The 25,561-nt window shown below is 47.0% G+C and overlaps 1 protein-coding gene across 1 annotated transcript in view; it reads left to right on the top strand.

The window, feature by feature from the left end:
• Positions 1–2,893: 2,893 nt before the first annotated feature.
• The window catches only part of LOC123346112 (butyrophilin subfamily 1 member A1-like), a 38,642-nt gene continuing 15,974 nt past the window's right edge, over positions 2,894–25,561 (top strand). The window contains exons 1-3 of the mRNA XM_044983333.1: positions 2,894–2,965; positions 22,306–22,425; positions 24,138–24,485. Of these exons, the coding sequence (XP_044839268.1) occupies positions 22,326–22,425; positions 24,138–24,485 (448 nt within the window). The 5' untranslated portion in view covers positions 2,894–2,965; positions 22,306–22,325. The remainder of the gene's footprint in view (positions 2,966–22,305; positions 22,426–24,137; positions 24,486–25,561) is intronic.

Raw genomic sequence — 25,561 nt, 5'->3', positions numbered from 1 at the left:
GAGCCATTGATCACTGCCCGTTGAGCCTAGACGATCTAGCCAGCTTTCTGTCCACCTTACAGTCCATTCATCCAGCCTATACTTCTTTAACTTGCCGTCAAGAGTACTGTGGGAGACGGTATCAAAAGCTTTGCTAAAATTAAGGAATAACACATCCACTGCTTTCCCCTCATCCACAGAGCAAGTTATCTCCTCATAGAAGGCAATTAGGTTAGTCAGGCATGACTTGCCCTTGGTGAATCCATGCTGACTGTTCCTGATCACTTTCCTCTCCTCTAAGTGCTTCAGAATTGATTCCTTGAGGACCTGCTCCATGATTTTTCCAGGGACTGAGGTGAGGCTGACTGGCCTGTAGTTCTCCGGATCCTCCTCCTTCCCTTTTTTAAAGATGGGCACTACATTAGCCTTTTTCCAGTCATCTGGGACCTCCCCTGTTCGCCATGAGTTTTCAAAGATAATGGCCAATGGCTCTGCAATCACATCCGCCAACTCCTTTAGCACCCTCGGATGCAGTGCATCTGGCCTAGTTTTTCTAAATAGTCCCGAACCACTTCTTTCTCCACAGAGGGCTGGTCACCTTCACCCCATACTGTGCTGCCCAGTACAGCAGTCTAGGAACTGATCTTGTTTGTGAAGACAGAGGCAAAAAAATCATTGAGTACATTAGCTTTTTCCACATACTCTGTCACTAGGTTGCTTCCCCCATTCAGTAAGGGGCCCACACTTTCCTTGACTTTCTTCTTGTTGCTAACATACCTGAAGAAACCCTTCTTGTTACTCTTAACATCTCTTGCTAGCTGCAACTCCAAGTGTGATTTGGCTTTCCTGATTTCACTCCTGCTTGCCTGAGCAATATTTTTATACTCCTCCCTGGTCATTTGTCCAATCTTCCACTTCTTTTTTGTATTTAAGATCAGCAAGGATTTCACGGCTAAGCCAGGCTGGTTGCCTGCCATGTTTGCTATTCTTTCTACACATCGGGATGTTTTCTTTCCTGCAACCTCAATAAGGATTCTTTAAAATACAGCCAGCTCTCTTGGACTCCTTTCCCCCTCATGTTATTCTCCTGGGGGATCCTGCCCATCAGTTCCCTGAGGGAGTTAAAGTCTGCTTTTCTGAAGTCCAGGGTCCGTATTCTGCTGCTCTCCTTTCTTCCTTGTGTCAGGATCCTGAACTTGACCATCTCATGGTCACTGCCTCCCAGGTTCCCATCCACTTTTGCTTCCCCTATTAACTAGTATCATTGTGTTTAGCACAGTACTTGAATATTTTACACACTTTAAAGTATATAACTAGTTGTATACAGGTATTACGAAGTGAGAATGTTCTTAATGTTTTCTCTGAATACTGTGTCGGTGCCTCAGTTTCCCCTAAGCATTTCTTAACAATTTAGATGGTGGGATAAGGGGGTATGATTGTTGTAGATCCCTAGAGGGCCAGTGTGATGCTGTCTGCACAGAGAATGGCCGAAACCCTGTCTCCGGGCAACTGATGGCCTGGGCCGCTCTCCTGCAAGGTGCTAACTGAAGGTGTTGGAGAACAAATTGTTCATGTGGCCTCCTAATGCCTGGAAAAGAGACAAAGGCCAGAGGAGGGAGTGTTAGTCCCTGTGCGGACTTCCGGGAAGCGCATGGTGTGGAAGGGGATGCTGAGATGTTCTGGAACCACTCCTTCAAAGCCAGTCAGGACTCTGGGGGAGCTTCCTCTCTCTGAGCGTACTGTCTCCAGGGCAAGAAGTTTACACCTTCCTGGGTCTGACCTCAGAGCATTCAGCATCCCCTTCCATACCATGCGCTTTCCGTAGTGAGTCTGCCCAGGCAGGGTCCTGGGGCAGCCAGAGGTCCCTGCACCCCAACTCTGCAGTCAGAAGTGACTCTCAGCCAGCCGAGAAAACAGAAGGTTTATTAGACGACAGGAACACAGTCTAGAATAGAGCTTTCAGGTACAGAAAACAGGATCCCTCAGTCAGGTCCATCTCGGGGGGGGAGCCCAGACCCAAGTTCTAGGCCTCTCCCCATTTCCCCAGCCAGCTCCAAACTGACACTTCCTCCTCTGGCCTTTGTGTCTCTTCCGGACAAGGAGACCACCTGATCTCTTTGTCCCCAACACCTTCAGTTGGCACCTTGCAGGGGAAGCTGAGGCACCCACACAGTATTCAGAGAAAACATTAAGAACATTCCCACAAAATATAATACCGTATATTGAAGCAGGCAAGTGCTGCTTCTGACTTTCCACTTTTAATTGACCCTTGTAATCTTGTGGCACCGACGCGTTGTAGATTCATTTCTTCCCAGCAACAAATTCTTGATTTGTAGGACCACTAATAATCAACAATGGATTTTTCTGATAGTGACATTGTGCAATAAAGAGAAACTTAAATGCTTACGGTCCATGTTTACACAATTTAATAAAATATATATATTGGCTTACAGGGCGGGAGTAGGGGGGAGGCACCACCAAAAATTATACAAACCTGCCCACTATGCCTGAATCCAGTCATGAGTTCAAAGAGAATCTTCTTCCTGCTTTTACTGAATCTAATAAAGTAAATGGCAAAAACACACACACCCCCTAAACACCACCAAAGCCCCTTTTATTAACATAAAGTTCCTGTTTCCCACACACTCGCGGTGCAGCAGGACCGGGGCTGTTTCTTTAAGAGAAGACTCGACCCTCCCCACGTGACAGGGTTTGCAATGAGGCAAGTGACAGTGTTACTTTCACTTTCCCCAGGCGAAAGCTGCGAGCCGAGCGCAGGTTTCTCAATTCGGCATAAAATCACATTTCGTGTAACAGGGTTCTACGGAAAAGCCACGAGACAAAACTGAAGCTCTTTGATCGCCAGAATTAGCTGAGCAACATGCGTGAGAAATGGGACCAGTTAATGAACGTGTAACGGTCCCAGCCAAAGGGTGAAGTCTGGCCACACCCAGGAGATTTTACATTTCTCAGAAGACCCAATCAGGTGGGTGAATTTTGCTTCAAAAGGGCTGTTTATAACGTCTAATGCCCGATTCTTATTGCGGGGACAGATTATTCATAACAGAAGGAGTAAATAATCCTGTGATCATTTGTTTTTCTCTTTATGGAAACGTTACAGTACAACTACTGTCAAATATGTTGCAGTTTGTTTTCATAGCAATGTAACATGAGACTTTTACAGCTTGTGGAATTAGTCATTTCTTTCTTTTGCTGAATTTTATTCAAGAACAGGGGGCCCAACACTGTTCTTGGGGAGATTTGTAACTTCCTATGTTTTGAATACAGGAAATTTATTGCCCCAAACCCAGCTGCCATCAGTCTAGTTTTCTCCCTGTGCTGACATTACAGTTTCCTGCCTCTTGACTGGGGGGCGGGGTGAATCCTTTTGTTCTTATAAAACATAAAATTATGCTCAGAATCAATCGAAATAGAAACCTGCCTCATTTTCTCCTTCTGAACATAGTGAGAATTAAGAATGGTGCCTAATGTTGATCCTGTGTTCAAGAGTGTCACTGAGTGGGGACTTCAGGCATACTAAAAAGGGAAATTTATACATTGTATAACAGAGTTTCTCCTCCTGTGTGAAAAGCCATTCAAGGGGCAATATCATGAAGAAACCTATAGGAGTGCAGCTATTTGAAAATGGTAGCGTTGTTGGGAAATTCTGTGTTTGTTTTGTTTAAAAATTGTGTTTATTTTAAAAATTTTAATCATGTATTATTGCACAAAATATTAGATTTTAGTTTTTCCTTTTTTCACCCTTTTCTTCTTTTAGACAGGATAAGGGATGGGTGAATAAAATGTTTTTATTCCATTTGATTAGGGTTTCTCATTTTGAATAACTTTGAAATATTTTTTTCAGTTAGCATAATTTCACTGAAAACTTAGAAGCATTAAAATAATAGGAAAAAATCAGTTTTTTTTAAAAAAGTCTAAAAGCCATTTTTGTTTAAACACTTTTGACCAACTGCAGTATTGGCATCTCCCATAATTTTTTGTGATTTTTATTTTGTCTCGCAGTATTCAGTAATGTTCTGAAAGCCCTAATGCTCTACTTATGAGTGTGTGAGAATCTCAGATTTCATTTAAAGTAAAAATAAATTTCTAGCTTTTACGGTTGCAGGGGAAAGTTTCAGATTGTGACCAGGGTGACCCGAGGACTCAGAAACCAAAGGGCAAAAAATAGGAACTCAAAATGTATTTTTTAAATATTGATTTTAAGTCAATTACTTATTTTTTGACCCTATTGTGATTTATTTTTTTCAGTTGTGTGTGTATGGGTCAGCAAGAGGGGAGGATTTTTTGGATTAATTTTCTTCATGAGTTTGGAATAGCTTTCCTTCCAATGCAGCTACTGCCTCTCTTCTCTCAGGCCTGGGAAGGGGCTACCTCACACAATGCCACCTCCTCCTTCATAGTCTTTGGCCTGGAGCAGCTCCTCCCCAATGCCCAGGCCCTCTTGGAAGTCCAGAGAGGCCCGGGCAGTGATTTCCCTATCTTCTCCCCTCTCCCCCCCCCGAATTTCCCCAACACCCACCCCCCAGTTTTGTGAACTAGTTACATGTCAAACTTTGAACTTTGCGACTTTGTCCTCACCCACAACTATTTCACATTTGGGGACAATATATACCTTCAGGTCAGCAGCACTGCTATGGGTACCTGCATGGCCCATAGTATGCCAACATTTTTATGGCTGACTTAGAACAACGCTTCCTTAGCTGTCATCCCCTAATGCCCCTACTCTACACTGATGACATCTTCATCATCTGGACCCATGGAAAAGAAGCCCTTGAGGAACTCCACCATGATTTCAACAATTTCCATCCCACCATCAACCTCAGCCTAGACCAATCCACACAAGCGATCCATTTCATTGACGCTACTGTGCTGATAAGCGATGGTTACATAAACACCACCCTATACTGGAAATCTACTGACCACTACACTTACCTACATGCCTCCAGCTTCCATCCAGGACACATCACATGATCCATTGTCTACAGCCAGGCTCTAAGATACAACCACATTTGCTCCAATCCCTCAGACAGAGACAAACACCTACAAGATCTCTATCAAGCATTCTTAAAACTACAATACTCACCTGCTGAAGTGAAAAAACAGATTGACAGAGCCAGAAGAGTACCCAGAAGTCACTTACTACAAGACAGGCCCAACATAGAAAATAACAGAACGCCACTAGCTGTTACCTTCATCCCTCAACTAAAACCTCTCCAGCGCATCATCAAAGATCTACAACCTATCCTGAAAGATGATCCCCTCACTCTCACAGATCTTGGGAGACAGAACTGTCCTTGCTTACAGACAGCCCCCCCCCCAACCTGCAGCAAATACTCACCAGCAACCACACAACAAAAACACTAACCCAGGTGTAGTAAGTTCAGGCCCTGATAAAGGCCCAGTTGAGGCCTGAACTAAAGTAATGGTCAAGACTTTGCTAACATAAAGCAAAGTTAAGCTGTGAGCCAGAGGCAGGCCCTGCTCACAGAAGCTGGTAAGAAAAGGGCTGATGTTGCATAAACATATATTCACCTAGCAGAGTTAAAGTATAAACATGGTACCAGAACACACTATACTGGAACATTCCACAGATAACAAGGAACAGGCCAACCCATCCCAATGACAAGGCCAAAAGGGTAATATGATGGATAGAGTTGTTTTGTTCAAACCAATATGTACAAGGTGATAGGCGGCAACTTACTACGTAGAGGGGTTGTACCTTGCTATGTAGAGGGGTTGCACCTCAATACGTCAGGAGTGATGTGTAATTTGTTTGTACCTGTGTGTAAGAATGCATCCCTGGGGCGGTGTCTTTGTCCGGCCGAGGGAGCAGTGGAAAGTCCCGCCACTGACTGAGCCGAGTCCATTGACCGTGGGCGCATATTCGTAGTATGCCCTCAATTAGGCTAAGAAACCTATAGGGAACTATTATTGTGTCCAATACGGCAATAAACCTTGTCGACGTGCCTTCGTACCTTGCTAGACTCTGTGGTCATTGGGGGTTCTCTTCGGGTCTGCTGTGTCAGCTTTCTGCAGAGCTGGGGCAGCACATAGAGGGAACACACGCACACAGCCGAGTGATATCAACAAGGAGAAAGCAGAGCACCACACCGGTAGCATCTGACAACACTGTTGACCCCGACTGCTGATCTGGTGAGTAAGCGAGCTGTCCGCTGTAAGAATCACAATCTAACATGGCAGAAAACCTCAAGTTAGGGAACCCCCTGATCCCCTCCCTTATGATACCCACGGAGTCTGATAACTCCTGGACCCGCTGGATTGCCAGTAAAGGGGGTCCATATGAATTTGAAAAAGAGAGTGGGGAAACATGGACTGGCATATGTAGAGCCATGGTAGAAAACGAGGCTCTAAGAAATAGTAACAAAAGTAAAAAAGCAAGAATTTTGCAACTCATGTCTATGGCAGTGAAATGGCTTAGGCAGCATGCTGGCCAAACAAGTAACAGAAAAAACAGGAGAAGTAGAAAAGGCAACCCGGGCAGTCAAGCACTGGAAAGCCCAAGCTCTTCAGCAGGGCAACAGGCAGTCCAGACTCATAATATGCTCGAGCAAGTAAAGCAGGAAAATAAAAAATTGGAGACAGCTGTAGAAAACCTGCATAAGCAAAAAGTGCCGTCCCCTGGTGTTCAACGAACTTCAGGTGCTGTTACGGTGCCTAAAGAATGGGGACAGAAGTGGAAAAAGGTGGCCCTAGTAAAATTAAAATATGAAACAGGGTCCACTGCATTGCAACCACCACCTTATGATAAAAACCAGGTTCCAGTTAAACTTAAACTGAGACCTAGACTGGTGCCTGTCAGAACGGGACAAGTAAGTGCACAGAAGGAAAGAGTAGCACACAATACTCTCATTAAATTGGTAAATCAAATGAAGGAAAAAATGGAACAGTTCACAGAGCACATTAGGAGACAGGAGCTGCGACTCGATCGCAGGGGAGTGAATAAAAAAAATTTCAAAGTAAAAAAACTGAAATTAAGTGGGTTGACACCTAGAATTGATGCATTAACACATGGAGTTGCCCAAAAATAGTTCCACTATCCGTTTGGCATGCACACAAAAGCAACAGACACTAGGGGAACAAATTCAGGTTTTACAAGAGCAGGTAACTACCCCCACTCTCCTCTCAGAGCCAGGATAAAAACCAGGGGCGCAGTTCCCAACTGTGCAGGTTCCCAATTGCTTTGACCCATGGAACCACACTCCACGCTCATATCTAAAAATATAACCTTCCTTCTCAAATATTTTTACATACCAGTTAAGTTTTGTCCTTTATATGTTTTCCCAGTTTGCTAAACTTGCTGCTGCTGCCTGTACTTTCAAATACCCTGATAGTTAATCTCTCTTGGCTCAGGTCTCGCTGCCTTCCTAGGTTGCTCTTCACCCCCCTTTTCCCCCGCCTCTGCTCACTTCAGCTCTCTCTCTTTGTTTTAAAAGTTAAAAGTTATAGTTTTTACAGAAACCTCCAAAAGATAAAGCAATTAAAAACAGAACAAAACAAGAAACAAAAAGAAAACAAGGTAAAAACTTTAAATCCAGTAAATTAATTATTTTAACCCTTCAGGAATGCAATAGCTGGAATTATTCCTAACTTTCTTGAAGATATGGTTACCAAGCAACAGAAGTGCACTCTCTGTTTCTAATCCTAACCACTAACTAATATTTGAAACATGGGCTTTTCTTATTTCCATATAGCAAAGTTTTAAAATAATGTTAAATATAAAGTAATGTAAAATTCCTTGTTACCAAATTAATACAATAAATTTGGCAAATATTAATATATATTTTTATCAAATTTATGCTACAAGTTTTAAATAAGGTAATAACTTTTTATTTTTGGTTGTGTTATTTTGTATAGTTATGAACAGAATTCTGGCGCCATTTGTTTTTAATTGTATGTTTGTCCTGTATGTCATGTGTGTCTTTTGTTTCTATGTTGTGTGTCACGTGACTTTTTTCTTTATTATTATTTTTTATTTTGTTGCAACAAAAGTCAATTTTATACCCTTTTAAAAATATATATGAGATGTGGTACCACGCTATTTTAAAATCATGGTTGGGGTGTAATCATAGTATTAGCACCAATTTTTGTGCAAAGTTCAAAAAGGTTTCAGTTACAAATATATGTACATATATTTCTACCTCAACAAATAATGCAATTGAACAAAAAAACTTCAGAAACAGACTTCCAAGAGAAACAGCAGAGCTAAAATTCATTTGCAAATTTAACACCATTAATTTGGGCTCAAATAGGGACTAGGAGTGGCTGGCTCATTACAGAAGCAGCTTTGCCTCTCCCGGAATTGACACCTCCTCATCTGTTATTGGGAATGGACCACATCCATCCTGATCGAATTGGCCCTGTTAGCACTGGTTCTCCACTTGTAAGGTAACTCCCTTCTCTTTATGTGCCAGTATATAATGCCTGCGTCTGTAACTTTCGCTCCATGCATCTGAAGAAGTGGGTTGTTTTTTTTACCACAAAAGCTTATGCCCAAATAAATCTGTTAGTCTTTAAGGTGCCCCTGGACTCCTTGTTGTTTTTATAAAATTAGAATGGCAGATACTCCGTCAGGCTGGGGGATTGGGTTAGGTGAGGAAGGGAAGCAGACTGGGTTCGGTCAGAGAGGGGATCGGGTTTGATAGGGAAGGGAAGCAGGCTGGGTTCAGTCAGTGGGGGTTCAGGTTTGGCTTGGGAGTGCAAGGGGAGCAGACAATGCAGACAGGGGCGCCAACTTATATGGGCTCGAGGGGCTTAAGCCCCAGGAATATTCAAGGCTGAGGGCTCTGCTCCACCAATATTTGGAGCTGGCTTTCTCCCCTGCCCCACCTCAGAGCTTCCCTGCCTGAAAGAAAACAGCCAGTGACTCTCTCCTTTGTTTGTGCTGCTTCTGCCTAAGGCTATAGAGATCAGCAGCCGGCAGCCTCTTGGAGCACCGGGGGAGGGGAAGAGGGAGAGAGGAGGAGGAAGGAGCACACAGGTGCTTGGGAGCTCTCTCCCCCGCCCCCCCAGGGCAGCAGCAGGGGTGGAGAGGCTACACATGATGGCAACCCACCTCCCCCCGCCCCAGTGTGATGAACTGGGAATGTTCTTATGTTTTCTCTGAATACTGTGTTGGTGCCTCAGTGTCCCCTATGCAGTTCTTTGCTGCAGAGCAAAAAGCCAGTGCACCTAAATGCCTGGCACTCTGTATCCTAGCAACTGATGGCCTGGGCCCCTCTGCAAAGATGCCAGCTGAAGGTGTTGGAGACAAAGAGGTCAGGTGACCTCCTGGCCCGGAAAGGGGCTGAGCAGAGGAAGAGGGGCTGGAGGGGGTGGTTAGTCTGGAGCTGGCTGGGGACGAGGAGTGAAGTGCAGAGGGGGGGTCCTGCCTCACTGCCCCCGAGGATGGACCCGGCCGAGGGGTCTGGTTCGCTGTACCTATAAGCTCTGTTTTAGACCCCGTTCCTGTCATCGAATAAACCTCTGTTTTACTGGCTGGCTGAGAGTCACGTCTGACTGCGAAGTGGGGGTGCAGGACCCTGTGGCTTCCCCAGGACCCCGCTGGGGCGGGCTCGCTGTGGGAAGCGCACGGAGGGGCAGAGGATGCTGAATGCTCCAAGGAGAGACCCAGGAGGTGAAGCCGTATGAGCTTCTTGCCCTGCAGACAGTCTGCTCTGAGGGAGAGGAGGCTCCCCAGAGTCCTGCCTGGCTTTGTGGGGAGCAGTTCCAGAGCATCGCCCAGGGACTCCGTGACACCCGATACCCACCACAGGGGAGGCGAGTGGGCTTTCTGGACCTGAGAGAGTCCCTAGGAGCATGTGCAGTGACTGTGGTGCAGAGTGAGTGTGCTGCAGGGAGGGGGGAGAGAAGGGGTCCCTCCCCTGGAGCTAGCTGCTGCCGGTAACGGGGTTGGGGGGGGGAGTTCTCTCTGGCCCTAGCCCTGGGGCAGCCTGTCTGTATCCCAAGTTCCTTATCCCTGGAGCCTGCGCCCCCAGCACCCCAACCCTGAGCACCCTCCTGCACTGTGAACCCCTCATCCCCAGCCCCACCCCAGAGCCCTCACCTGAGGGGAAAAACGTGCAACTTAAATTTGGTGGTCAGTTTGGAGTATCATTTTGTTTAGCACGATACTTGATTATTTTACACCCCTTTAAAGTATATAACTAGTCGTATACAGGTGTTACAAAGTGGGAATGTTCTTCTCTGAATACTGTGTTGGTGCCTCAGTTTCCCCTATGCATTTCTCAAGGATCTAGATGGTGGGATAAGGGGGTGTGATTGTTGTAGAGCCCTAGAGGGACAGTGTGAGCTGTCTGCACAGAGAATGGTCGAAACCCTGTCTCCAGGTAACTGATGGCCTGGGCCGCTCTCCTGCAAGCTGCCAACTGAAGGTGTTGGAGAACAAAGAGATCAGGTGGCCTCCTAATTCCTGGAAAAGAGACAAAGGCCAGAGGAGGGAGTGTCAGTGCCTGTGCAGACTTCTGGGAAGTGCATGGTGTGGAAGGGGATGCTGGGATGCTTTGGAACTACTCCATACAAAGCCAGTCAGGACTCTGGGGGAGCCTCCTCTCTCTGAGCAGACTGTCTCCAGGGCAAGAAGCTGACACCTTCCTGGGTCTGAACTCAGAGCATTCAGCACTTCCACACCATGCACTTTCCGCAGCGAGTCTGCTCAGCCAGGTCCTGGGGCAGCCAGAGGTCCCTGCACCCCAACTCCGCAGTCAGACGTGACCCTCAGCCAGCCAGTAAAACACCAGGTTTATTAGATGAAGGGATCACAGTCTAAAACAGAGCTTGTAGGTACAGAAAACAGGACCCCTCAGTCAGCTCCAAACTGACACTCCCTCCTCTGGCCTCTGTGTCTCTTCCAGACAAGGAGGCCACCTGATCTCTTTGTCCCCAACACCGTCAGTTGGCACCTTGCAGGGGAAACTGAGGCACCCACACAGTATTCAGAGAAAACATTAAGAACATTCCCACTTTGTCACAACAGGTGCAACAAAATTGAATACCGTATATTGAAGCAGGCAAGTGCTGCTTCTGACTTTCCACTTTTAATTGACCCTTGTAATCTTGTGGTGCCGACGCATAGTAGCTTCATTTTATATCGGCTTACAGGGTGAGAGCGGGGGCGGGGGGGGGGGGACCACCATTTTGGGCACCACCAAAAATTATACGAACCTGCCGCCTATGAATGCAGACAGGGTTCAGTCACTGTCTGGGAGGATCGGGTTTGGCTGGGGAGAGGAAGGGAAGCAGACCAGGTTTGGGTGTGGAGGGGGGAGAAGGCGCAGTCTGGATTTGGCCGGGGGGTGGCGGGCGGGGTAAGATTCAAAGAGCCACAAGTTGAAATGGGCGCTCTCCTCTCCAGTCCCTGGCATGCAGCAGCAGAAGGCCAAGTGCAGTTGCAACAGGGCAATGGGAGCTGTCGCCTGCTTTGCCTTCACGAGTCTGTCTTGTGCCCGGGCTGGGGAGTTGAATGCTGGGCTCTCGCTCTGGCAGGGGGGCATGGGGCAGGCAGGTCTGTGAGGCAGACAGTGCACTGCCCTCAGCCAAAGCAGGGTCGGGAGGGTAGAAAGCTGGGGTGCAGGGAGGTGGGTTAAAGTGGCATTTCCGCCCCTCCACACGAGAGAGCCCGCAGAGCTGCCAGCTGCAGTGTCCCTCCCTTCTCTCCCCAGGGAGCAGCAAAGCCTCTGCCTGGAAATCCTGCAGCCGCTCTCCGAGCACGCCATGCAAACCACCCCAGCTAAACCACACTGACAGCACAGCTCAGCCCCAGCAGGGGTCTTACACTTCCCATTGCAAGCTGCTCCAGTCTGCTTCTGGCTGCTGTGCAATCTACAAGAGAAAGGAGCTATTACTGTGTAAATGTACCTATCTGTATTGATTTACAAACAAAGGCCTTTGCTGGCTTTCTAAATGGCAGGAAAGCAATTCACTTGGTGTGTGGTTCTTATCATATATGTCCTCCCTCCCTACAGTCTGCAATCTGCAGCCAGCGTCTTGATTGGCAGTGGCACCCCCAAATCTTGGGCCCCTAGGCGGCTGCCTAGTTTGCCTAGTGGTTGCACCGGCCCTGCAACCATGGAGCTTCCATGCTGTGAGGTAAAGGGACTTGAGGTTCATGTGCTGAAGCCAACTGTGATCTTGCATGAGAAGTTCTGGGAAAAGTGACCAGTGCCTCCATTTACATTGACATTGTCTAGGAGAGAGATGTACCAGTGCTAACAGGCCCAGGCTGGTGCTATCAATATGACCTGAGCTCATTTCCTCCGGATTTTGAGGAGTACCTGGTGAACTAGCGGTATGGGCGGAAATGTGTACAGGAGGGAACCTCCCCAATGCAGAAAGAATGCGTCCATGGCAGAGCTGGGATGTGATTCTGGAAGGATCAGAACTGCTGGCACTTCCTATTGTTTTGCATACCAAATAGGTCTATCTGGGGATATCCCCATCCCTGTAAAATTGAATTTGTGATGTCCGGGTGAAGGGACTACTCTTGGCCATGGAACAATCTGTTGAGGTGGTCAACCAGCTCATTCTGTACCCCAGGGAGGTATGAAGCTTGTAGGTGTATTGAATGTTCTAGCCAGAAGTCCCACAATGTGGGGGCTTCTCGGCACAGGGGAGAGGAGCGTTTACCTCGGTTTGTTGATATAGAACATTGCTGCTGTATTGTCCATCATAACTGCTACACAATGACCCATTAGGTGTGCCCAGAAGATCGGGCATGATAGTCGTACCGCTCTCAGCTCTCTGACATTGATGTGGAGAGACAGGTCAGCCTGAGACCAGAGACCTTGAATCCTGAGGTCCCCCAGATGAGACCCCCATCCCAAGTCTGGTACATCCATCACGGGTGACAGAGACGGCTGTGGAGCAGCGACGGGGACCCCTGAGCAAACCTCCTGAAGGTGACCCACCACAGGAGGGAGTCGAGGACCGGGCAAGGCAGGGTCACAATTCTGTCCAAGCTGTCCTGGGCTGGTCAATACACTGACTCCAGCTACAACTGAAGAGGTCTAAGCCTGAGCCTGGCGCGCTGTACCACATAGGTACAGGCAGCCATGTGTCCCAGGAGCTTCAGACAATTTCTCATCGTGGTGGTGGGAAACTGTCTGAGGTCTCGAATGATATTGGTCAGGACCTGAAACCATACTGCTGGCAGGTATGCTCTGGCCTGGGTCAAGTCCAATACTGCCCCTATAAACTCTATCCTCTGGACAGGGGACAGAGTGGATTTTGTCTCGTTTATAAGGAGACCCAGGTTGTCGAAGGTGGCTCTGATGAATTTGACTTGAGCTTCCACCTGAGTCCTGGAGCGGCCTTTGATCAACCACTCATTGAGGTATGTAAACACCTGTATCTGGTGTCTGCACAGGAATGCAGTGACAACTGCCATGCACTTGGTGAAAACCCGAGGTGCTACTGACATGCCAAACGGGAGGACTGCATATTGGTAGTGGGTGTTGTCCACTATGAACCTGAGGACTTCCTGTGGGGTTGAATGATCACAATATGAAAGTTCACGACCTTCAAGTCGAGGGCAGCACACCAGTCAGCTGGATCCAATAAGGGGATGATGGAGGCCAAAGAGACCGTGTGGAACTTGAGTTTCTTCAGGAACTTGTTGAGTTCTCGCAGGTCCAAGATAGGCCTGAGGTCACCTTTTGGCTTCTGGAATTAGGAAATGCCATGAATAAAAGCCCTCATCCCTGTGCTCCTGAGGGACCTCCTCCACTGCCCCTAGAGAGAGGACTGACTGCACCTCCTGGATAAGGAGTTGCTTGTAGGAAAGATCCCTGAAGAGGGACAGGGAATGAGGGTGGAGGGTCAGGAAGGCACAGAACTGGATGGAGGATCCCCTCTCTACTGTGCAGAGTACCCAACGGTCCGAGGTGATATGGGACCATGCATGGTAGAAAGGGGATAGTTGGGACAAGAAGGTAAGGTGGAATGGATCCAGACTGTGGTGTGAGACGCCGTCCTCGACTGCCTTCACAAGGCTGGTTTGGCCCCCAAAGATGGCTTAGGGTGACCTGAGACATGGCCAGAGGTTTGCTGTGGCCTCCTCCTGCTGCTATGACTTTCCTTCTGGAGCCATCCTGATGGCTCTGCTGACCGAACTGCTACTGGGGCTGCAGAGAGAAGTGTCTCCTCTGAGCTGACAGAGTGTAGAGGCCCAGTGACCTGAGGGTGGCTCTAGAGTCTTTAAGGCTGTTTAGCCTTTTGTCAGTTTTCTCTGAGAAGAGTCTCACCCTTGAAGGGAAGGTCCTTAATGGTTCTCTTTGGCTTCCCCTAGAAGGTAGAAACCTGGAGCATGGCCACTCCCGTAGCCATAATCCTGGTGGCCACCAGTGGCATAGCCAGGTTCTAACATCAGGGGGAGTGAACACATTAAAAAAGGTGCCACCTGACATATCAAATTACTAATTACATACTTTTAAATTCATTATACATATTTATTTTGTACTTAAAATACAAACACAAGAATGATATTGTTTTACAAGTACGTGAGCCCACTTGACAAGTTTTATTGTTCTTGGGTCTGGCTTCCATCCCCTCTCCAACTGTTGCAGCTGTCTGGAGGTGCTGCCTTCCATGCCTTCCTCATTCACATCTCGTTCATTCAACAGGGCAATTGATTAAGAGGTGGGAGGAAATCTTAGGCCTGGTCCACACTAGGACTTTAATTCGAATTTAGCAGCGTTAATTCGAATCAACCGTGCACCCGTCCACACCATGAAGCTATTTAATTCGACATAGAGGGCTCTTTAGTTCGACTTCTGTACTCCTCCCCGACGAGGGGAGTAGCGCTAAATTCGACATGGCCATGTCGAATTAGGCTAGGTGTGGACGGAAATCGACCTTAGTAGCTCCGGGAGCTATCCCACACTGCACCACTCTGTTGACGCTCTGGACAGCAGTCCGAGCTTGGATGTTCTGATCAGGCACACAGGAAAAGCCCTGGGAAAATTTGAATTCCTTTTCCTGTCTGGCCAGTTTTGAATCTCATTTCCTGGTTGGACATCGGGGCGAGCTCGGCAGCACTGGCAACGATGCAGAGCTCTCCAGCAGAGGAGTTCATGCAATCTCTGAATAGAAAGAGGGCCCCAGCATAGACTGACTGGGAAGTCTTGGATCTGATCGGTGTGTGGGGCGAGGAGTCTGTGCTTTCGGAGCTGCGCTCCAAAAAACGGAATGCAAAGACCTACGAGAAGGTCTCCAAAGCCATGAGAGACAGAGGATACAGCCGGGATGCAACGCAGTGCCACGTGAAAATCAAGGACCTGAGACAAGGCTACCAGAAGACCAAAGCGGCCAACGGACACTCCGGAGCCTGCCACCACTGCCCAGCCAGTGACCGTGGACTCTGACGATGAGATAGTGTCGACGGCCAGTTCCTCGGCGATGTTCGCGGACGGGGAAGATGAGGAAGGGTTTGTGGAGGATGAGGCAGGCGACAGCTCTTACAACGCTGGTTTCCCCGACAGCCAGGATCTATTCATCACCCTCACGGAGATCCCCTACCAATCCTCCCCGGCTGTTAACCTGGACCCTGAATCAGGGGAAGGATCAGTCGGTAAGTGCTTTAAACATGTAAACTTTTATTATTAATGGAACAGGAATCTGAACTATGTGAAAAGGAGGTCTATATATATGGGGATAGAACAGAAATCCTCCTGGGAGATCTCCATGAAGCTCTCCTGGAGGTAATCGAAAAGCCTCCGCAGGAGGTTCTTGGATGAGAGCTGCCTTATTGGGTGCTCCGTGGTAGCACGCTTTTCTGCGCCAGGCTTTCATGAGGTACTCAGGGAGCATTGCCTCCCCGAGCATGGCTGCATAGGCCCCTGGTTTGTGCTGGCTTTCACACAGCATGTGCTCTCTATCTCCTTCAGTGACCGTCCTCAGGGTGATCTCGCTCGGAGACTCCTGCATCTAATTAGGGGAATTACTGTAATGTTACGCCTGGTCCAAAGTATTTTTAAAAAATCTCCAGACAGACGGCGTAGCAGAGACTCAGCACGCTGCTGCGTGACAAGCGTAACGGAAAGCCAAAGAATCAAATGGACGCTCATGGAGGGAGGGGGGACTGAGGACGCAAGCTATCCCACAGTTCCTGCTGTCTCCGAAAAGCTTTTGCATTCTTGGCTGAGCTCCAAATGCTTCTAGGGTCAAACACAGTCTCCACGGTGGGTCAGGGCATAGCTCGGCAATTTACACACCCTCATTTCATTTCACTAACAAGTCACTGTTTCTTATTCCTGCATTCTTTATTACTTCAGCATACAAATGGGGGGACACTACAACGGTAGCCCAGGAAGGCTGGGGGAGGAGGGAAGCAACAGGTGGCGTTGTTGCAGGGGCACCCCCTGTGAATGGCATGCAGCTCGTCATTCCTGCAGGATCTGACACGGAGCGGCTGTGCTCTTTAGTTCTCTGATACACTGCAACCCTAGTACAGTTGCCCCATATTCTAGGCAGGACTGATTCTATTTTTAGATACCATAAAGGAGGGATTGACTTGGGGAGTCATTCCCAGTTTTGTCTTTTGCACCCCCGGCTGATCTCGGCCAGGGGCACCTATGACAGCAGCAGAAGGTATAGTGCAGTAGGACTGTTAACCGTCCTCACCTTGCCAATTTACAATGGCATGGTAGATGGTGCAATATGGCTGATAACTATCTCTGCTGTCATGCAAAAGCAAATGAATGCTGCTGTGTAGCGCTGCTGAATCACCTCTGTCCGCGTCATCTAGTACACATACGGTGACAGTGACAAAAGGCAAAACAGGCTCCATGGTTGCCACGCTATGGCGTCTGCCAGGGTTATCCAGGGAAAACGGGCTCGAAATCATTGTCTGCCGTTGCTTTCCCGGAGGAAGGAATGAGTGACTACATTTACCCAGAACCACCCGCGACAATGAAATTTGCCCCATCAGGCACTGGGATCTCAACCCAGAATTCCAAGGGTCGGGGCACACTGCGATGGGGTGGAACAGGGGCAGAGTTTATGCTTTCCGGATTGCCTGCAGCAGGAGTGCGCACGAGATAGGTGCTGTGCATGCTCTTGTTCACAGACACAGACTAGACTGTGTTCATTGTTCGCAAAAATGTATCTTTGCAAGGAATTCACTCCCTTTTTCCCATCACACAGCTTCGACTGTCTCCAGACCTGCCACAGCATCCCCCTCACAGAGGCTGGCAAAGATTAGGCGGCGAAAGAAAAAGACACGGGACGAGATGTTCGCTGAACTTATGGGCTGCTCCCGAGCCGAGGCGGACCAGCAGAGCCAATGGAGGGAGACCCTCTCTCTGTACCAGCGCTCACACAGCGAACGGGAGGAGAGGTGGCGTGAGGAAGACAAGCAGGAGACTCAAACGCTGCTTGGACAAATGAGGGAGCAAACGGACATGCTCCGGCGCCTTGTGGATGTTCTGCAGGACCGCAGGCAGGAGGACAGAGCCCCCCTGCAGTGTATCTGCAACCGCCCTCCCCCGCCACAAAGTCCCATACCCCCCTCACCCAAAATAACAAGAAGGAGGGGCGCCAGGGGCCATGAAAACTGTCACTGCACCCCAGCAGAGTGCTCAAGTACCCAAAAGCTCTCATACCCTAATTTTTGAGAAGTCCTTCCCTTCCTGACTCACCCAAGCCCCAATCCCAGTTTCATCCCCTGTCTAGTTAATTATTAAAAATACTTTGCTGTTAATTACTGTTTCCGTCATGTTTTTTTACAGAAGACTGTGTTTGAAGGGGGTGGGTGGGGAAGGGGGTTGGTAATTGCATAGGACAGTCACCTTTACCAGGGTACAGACACGGGGGCAGGATCAGCAGCAGGTCACACACACAGTGCAGTCAGTAGGCACCCTGGTCGGTATGGGAGGTGGTTTCCAGGTTCTGTGGGGGGGGGGGTATGTGACTTTGTAGTGGGGGAGGGCGGTTACAGATCTTATGCAGCGGTCCTTGTCCTGGACCGCAGAGTCACGCAGCAGAGGAATCTTTATCCGTCCTCCTCCGCCACAAGGTCACATAGCTCCCGCACACAGAATCCCAAAAAGGAGGGATGGCAGGCTCCGTTGAAACAACCAGTCCGGCACTGCGGACCGCTCTAGGAGCAGGAGCCTGTCATTCCTCAAGTTTAGAGGCAGTCTTTACATCACTGCACACCCTACGCAGCACAGTCTGCGTCCCAGTTTCAACCCTTTAACGCAAAGTCATTAATAAAGAAACCTTTGTTAAGTAACAATGGAACATGTATTTTATTTTTACATGTGTGTTGGAAGTGGGGGAAACGGGGTGAACGGGGTATGTAACTGCAGAGGATAGTCAACAGTAACTTGGTAAAGAAACGGGCAGATTCAGCTTCTCTGTAAAGAAACTGAACAGTCACAGGTCACGCTGCTCGCTGGTACTTGAAGAGTTCCTTGTCGCTGTCCAAGGCGCCTGTATAAGGCTTCATGAGCTAGGGCATTAGCGGGTAGGCTGGGTCCTCGAGGATCACTATAGGCATCTGCACATCCCCAACAGTTATTTTGTGGTCCGGGAAGAAACTACCTTCCTGCAGGTGTCTAAACAGACCAGAGTTCCTGAAAACACACGCGTCATGAACCTTGCCTGGCCACCCGACGTTGATGTTGGTAAAACGTCACCTATGGTCCACCAGTTCTTGCAGCACCATTAAAAAGTAGCCCGATTTCTCAGCAGCTGACTGTGGAAGAGGTGGACGATAAGGTGCGAGGAGGTGAAAACGGCCATAACTGCAGCGGGCTCCATGCTCGCAGGGCTGTGGCGTCCGCGCTGTCACTGACCAGAAAAGTGCACGAACAGATTGCCCGCAGGCGCTTTCAGGGAGGGAGGGCGTGATTGACGGTTCAATGATGACAGTTACCCAAAACCACCCGCGACACATTTTTTCCCCCAGGAGGCATTGGGAGCTCTACCCAGCATTCCAATGGGCAGCGGGGACTGCGGGAACGGTGGGATAGCTTCCCACAGTGCACCGCTTCCAAAGTCGACGCTTGCCCCGTTAGTGTGGACTCACAAAGTCGAATTAGTGTCCTTAGTGTGGATACACAAATTCGACTTTGTAAGGTCGATTCCACAAATTCGACTTAACTTGAATCGAACTACTCTTGTAGTGTAGACATACCCTTAGTCTATTCTTAGCAAACAGACATTTTTCTTCTAGCTTATTCTATCCTTAGGGGCTATAACATTATAATAAGGGCAATGCAAAGTTTCTACAAGAGGCCGTGATACAAAGTTTTCATATACCAAGGCTCATCAGTTCAAGGTTTCTATATGAGTCTTTGATACAAAGTTTCACAAAAACAGAGGTCACACGTGGGTAGACCCACTACAAGGTTATATGAAGAGGCACAGTGTAAAGTCATATGAAAATGATCAGAGATTTATCTACAGAAGCCCATCATTGGGGAATCATGGGGGGCTGGCTGGCCGGCCTTACTGCTCTCCTGTTCTACAGGAACAGAGGTGACCCTAGGTACCAGAGCCATCAATCCATCACCTCTCTCCAGTGCACCATTCAGTCAAAAAACAAACAAAACAAAAAAACTTAAAAAAAAGCCTCCCTAGTTCCAGTTACTGCAGCAAAATATCCTAAAAAGATTAGACAAAGGTATTACCAGTGACATGCCCAGAATATCAACTAGAAACCCATTCGGGAAGGCAGTGAGCAATTCCAAGTGGCTGAAGGCTTAGTGCAGAGAGGCAAGAGAGATGCCTGAAAGCTCGAATTAGGTGTCTGGGTTTTATTGCTGGAGCCTACATTGTGCATAAAAGAACCTGTGGCGATGGGTGCTGGGTATCTGCATATCTGCGATGGGTGCCACCAACCCAGATAGGCAGGGGGACTGCATGATATGTGAGAGGGATTCAGTGGGGACCAGCCCATCTTCTGTGCCGGCGTGGGGGAAGGAGTTGATTCTGGATGTATTTTTAGTGAAGGGGTGGTGGGGGGAGTCGGATTCACTCATCTGTGGGTGTAACCATTGGGTAGGCTGTGGGAGTGCGGTGCCCCCTAGTGGCTGGTTCCACTTACTCCCAAGTAGCCAATGAGGTAGTTCCCTTGGCTCAAGGGGGTTGGTACTTGTGGGCCTACAGGTCCAGGGTACAATCTCTGCAGCGGTGGTGATGGTGATGTTGGGGGGTATTGTAAATATAGCATTTAAAGCAGCCAATCCTGCTGCTGCTAGAGAAAACTCAGCTGCCACCTTGGGAAGTGTGGGGTGCAGGATTTAGATTGTACATTAACCTTTTATTTTCTTTGGTAAAAATCTGTGACCTTTTATGCCTAGCACTTATAACCACTTAAAATCGATCTTTCTGTAGATAATAAATCTATTTTATATTTTACCAAAACCAGTGTGTTTTGACTGATGTGCCTGGGAAATCTCAGCTCAGTTTACAAAAGCTGATGCACGTCCTCTTCACATTGAAGGAGGGTGGACTGGGTAATAAACGTTCACTGGTCAGGCTTCTGGCCAAGACAAGATGGTACAACTCTGGGGAGTAAGGCTGGGACCTGGGGTGAATCGGCTGGTTCCTTTCTCTGTGTGATTCATGAGTGGCTCTGGGAGCGTTCAGACAATCTAGCTGGGTGTTGGGCTCCCCCTGCTGTTCTGCTGAGTGATAACTGCACCTGGACGGGGTTGTTTCTTGTCATTAGCAAAGCACTGTGAGAGACACACTGGGCTGGAGAGTTAAGGGGGCACAGCAGTACCCCAGTTCCAGTTTGTGCCCTGGGGATCCCATCACAGAGAGAGCACCAGATCTGCTGACCAATCAGAACTTAGAATCAACTAACACAGTTTGAATCCTGTTTAACTCCTACCTGAGAACAGAGATGGGTTGGGCTTTAACCTTCAACCTTAAAGCAATAAAGACACTCCCTTCATAACTCCAGTGTAGCAGGACAAAGGCTGTTTATTACCAAAGTAATTAAAAGGAGAGTTTCCATTTGGAGCATGAGGATGAAAAATATAATGCTTATTATGACAGAATTTAGCAGTTCTTGAGGAGTAAGAAGCTGAGCCTCCTTTGAAATTCTCATTGCCTTCAGCCAGATTGAGGGCACTTGGATATTTGACTCTGCTGCCACCAACACTGGCACCCTAGGATGACTTCTTTGGGAGAGGATCCTTGTCTCTAAACCGGAGCAAGAGTGTGATAGGGACTGAAATCACCATAGCATTCCACTTCCTCTTCTACTTTTGCTTTTGGAAGGCAACGAGAGAGACACTTAAGTTTCCAACAAAAAATAAACACCATTTTGGCAGAAATACAGAAGGAAAGACCAGGATTCAACTCATTGTCTCTGTAATATCTTACTAAGAATTATTTTTTTCCATCTCATCACTGAAATAGTCACTGTCAATGTAAACTAACCAGAGGAGAATGGATGAGGCTTTTAGAAAACCTTGGAACACCAGAGAGAGCACAAAACTGTTCCATAGCTTATTTCCAGGATGCATCAGGTAGGTGAGCTTCTGTCACTTGAATATCATCTCCCTTGTCCTTTGATATCTCCTAGTAGACATTTATTTCCTGCGTGAATTATTAACTGCAAAATGATCTAATAATCCCAGGCTAGATGTGTCTGACTCTACATACAAACTTTGCATTTGAACGATATATTCAAAATGATACATGAGCTATTTTCCCCTCTCCTTTCATTGTAATGTAACTCCAGACTATTCCGGTTATTTGATTTAAGAATCTATTTCTTTGCTCCGATGTTTTAGTCAAGAAAACTGGACCTGATCTTGCTCTCAATGCCTTCAAAGGGAGATTTGCTATGAATTAAACTACTGTATATTTCTGTTTTGTAAAGTAAGTTACAAGCTCTTGCAAATCTAATTTTATGAAGCATCTTCCTCTGTGTTCTATGTTACTTATAACTTTGTTTATGGGACTGAATCATTTTGCCTCTGATATGTCGAAAGAAAAGAAATGGGTAAAAAAAAATACAAATGAGAATCTCTCTTTCTGACACGCACACATTCTAATTCCTTAAATCTTTTTTCTCCGTTGGTAGAATTTCTTGCAACTTTTACACCGATCTGACTTTTTTCGTTTAACATGGATTTTGTAGGGATAGGTAAAAATCAGACTTGTAAAGAAATCACCTTTTCAACTTTAATTGAATGGCTGTTCTAACTTCATAATATGAAAGAGTTCATGTAACAATGTATTTATTTACTGTGCCCTCTTTAATGTTTGACTTTAATGTTTTTCAGTATTATACTCACTATGATCATTTTTTCCCTCCTTGTTTTCTAGATCAAGTTACAGTGAAGAAGATGAAGGTTCTCTCATTCTGCCACAGCTCCAGAGCCTGCTTCCCTCTCCCTGGGTTTATTATTTTCTTCTTTACTTGTTATGTTCACAGGATGGAATCAGGTAGGAATCTGCCCTGTGTCTGCTGTTCCTTAAAGGATTTATTTAGGCCCCTGAAGTATCTTGACAACATGCTGCACTCAAAGTCAATGGAACTACTCACAGTGTGTGAATTTAATCAAACAGCATGATCAGCACCATCATTATTCAATCTTTGTTCTGATTGTGTTGATGCTGCTGGGTTATTTTATTTGCTCCTGGGATAGTGCCCAGGTCTGTTTCTTCACACAAGTATTTTTAAAAGATTGTCAAAGATGCCCAAAGCATTGGATGGACACTTACTGAAGTGTTTAATAATAACAATAATAAATACAATAAAATAACGTAGTGGGTTTCAGGTGTAAAAAAGATCAGAGCCCTAGTTTGAGTCTAATGTGCACAAAAACATAAGATGAACCAGAATATATTGATGTCATGTGACTTTTTTAATTGGGCCTGTTAGCCAATGCATATATGTTAGGTGTAGTATACACCATATTATTAGGCATTATGTGCTCTGAAGTCCTATAATATACATGAGAGAGAGAGAGTTGGGAAATTAAGTTAACTGAATGTATGATGCTTTTCCCACAATTCTGTTCACCAATATCTAATATCCCACAACTCTTTACACATCTCAAGTTAGCCTTCACAATAGCAAATAGGAAGCCTATTAAAGCCATGAAAGGTGTGTCCTAGCACTGGTTGGGATGTACCTCAACACCCATCAGGTCTGGAATGCGGTATCCAAAAATGCGTTAAGAAACTGGTGGGTTGGATCTTACATGACGATTAAAGTGCTTTTTCACTTGTAAACAGCCATGGTATAAGTGGGTTTGGGGTGTATTTTTCTAGCACACCTTCTGTGTAAGGTGAGTCTGCTGCAAGATAAGAATTGCTTCCTGGGAGGAGGATTTATATGTCTCCTTTATGTCTCCTGTTTTGTCTTTAGGCCAGGGGCGGCTCTAGTGCGCGCTTGGTGTGCTGGGGTCTGGAGCTGGCCCTGCTTTAGGCAATAATGTTCACTAAGTTTGGTTATTTGGTCTCTTGAGCATGTGAAGTATTGAACCATACTTGTCTAAAAAATTAGGTCTAGCAATAGGGCCATGTCTCAGGAACACCTTGGTGAAAGAACACCAAATATGGCCCACCAACCCTACCCTTATTCCTGCTGAGGCCCAGCAAATTTCATGGCAACGTCAGTAAGCGTGTCAATTTGAGAACACTCAGGAAAATGGGCTATTAAATAGTAAGCTTGTCTCAACTATACACCAAAAATGTCCATTACCATTTCTCTGCCTCAGTTTCTCTGATGTGTGACTGTGATATGGACTCAATACACCTGTCTTCAGCTTCCCACTCTGTGTCAGCACTGTGTGCCTCTATCATGCACTGAACTTACCAATTCTTAGCTCCCCTCTTTCTGTACCATGATCTGTGTCTGGATCATGCGCCAAGTTTGCCTGTTATCAGCTCCACGCCCCATCTCAGTGCTGAGTGCCTGTGCCATACACTGAGGCTGAGTGTTCTCATAGCAGAGCCCCAGGCCCACTGCCCATGAGCGCTGTTCTCTCTTAAACATTCAGGCTGAAATGTTCCATTCTGGGTGTGTGTCCCTGGCTGAAGTTTGGAAAGTTTGTCTGAAATGGAACCTCTTGGCTGTGTCCTTCATATCAAATTCCCTCTTTCCTCTGACCTGCTTTTTGTTGTTGTTACTTTCATGGTGCATTTTCCAGCAAAGTTCACAGTGATTGGACCCTCTGACCCTGTCATGGCCATCCTGGGTCAGGAAACTGTGTTACCCTGTCACCTGTCCCCCAGCATGAGCGCTGCAAACATGGAGGTGAGATGGTTCCGATCTGAGTTTGAATCCTTTGTGCACCTGTATCGTGATGGGAAGGATTGGTTTGATGGGCAGAAGCCAGAGTATCAGGGAAGGACAGAGCTTTTGAAAGCCAGACTCACAGATGGGATTGTTCCCCTGAGGATTCTCAATATCAGACGTGCTGATGAAGGACAATACCTTTGTTTTGTTCAAGATGATACTTCTTATGGAGAAACTGTATTGGAACTGCGGGTAGCAGGTCAGTAGCTCCTATCAGTTTTAGCTGTGTGTGGTCTGCAGGCTTTATTCTTTCCTATTACAACCGTGACTCCCTGCTTGTAAAATATTTCACAACAACACAGTGTATCTAACTTTCAGCAAACAGCCACTTTCATATCAGGAAAATATGCTGGAAACTTTCCCAACATGTTGTTAAAAACATTTTCAGGATGGCCAAGGCACTTTCTCAGCCGATCTTGACTGACCCCAAAGCGGGCTTTAGTTAAGAGAGGAAAGACTTCTGGACACATATGGCCTTCCAGTTGCTCTGCAGTCATTTCTAGGATGTGTGGGTAAGATGGGACTGGCAGACTTTTATGACCATCTTATTGGTTCACTGTTGGTTGTTCCTCACAGGTGTAGTTAAAATCAAATGCAGTATTCTTATTTGCTAAGACTGTATAATGGTGATGGTGGTGGTGGGTGTGATGGGTTCCCCTGGGGTACCATTTGGAACTGGGGTAAAGCTGAGCCCCCTGTCTCACCAGTCTGGGTTCCCTCTTGCACCGTGATGTTGTGACAAGCTGCAAAACCCTCCACACTTGCACTCACATCAACATCCACAGGCAGGGACCAAACCCATCTTTGTGCATGAATGCATCTGGCCAGGCACTCATGAACCAACAATAGCGAAGCTTCAGCCAAAACACCCCCCAGATCCCCAACCTAGGACCCTGGATCTGTACCATCCTGCCCTGGTCAAAAGCCTGACCAGTAAAGATTATTACAATTACCCACTTCGCCCCTCCCTCGATGTGGAGAGGAGAATACACAAAAACCTTTGTTGACTGAGCTGAGACTCCACTCAAACCACACTATTTTAGGTTAAAAAAATAGATTTATGAACTACAGAAAGATAGATTTTAAGTGATTATATGTGATAGCAAAGAGATCAAAGTTGATTATTAAGCGAAAAAACAAAAACCCAATCTAAGCCTAATATACCACACAGGATTTGAATCAAAAAGTGTCTCACCCTATTAGATAGTACAAGCAATTTATAGATGTTTGATACACAGGCAGGGTTTCCATCTTTCCCACCTGGGACCAGCACTT

This window comes from Mauremys mutica, chromosome 12 (genome assembly GCF_020497125.1).
Source record: "Mauremys mutica isolate MM-2020 ecotype Southern chromosome 12, ASM2049712v1, whole genome shotgun sequence".
In the NCBI taxonomy this organism is placed as follows: Eukaryota; Metazoa; Chordata; order Testudines; family Geoemydidae; genus Mauremys; species Mauremys mutica.
The sequence above is the reverse complement of the archived record's forward strand: the minus strand, read 5'-3'. Positions and strand labels throughout refer to the sequence as shown.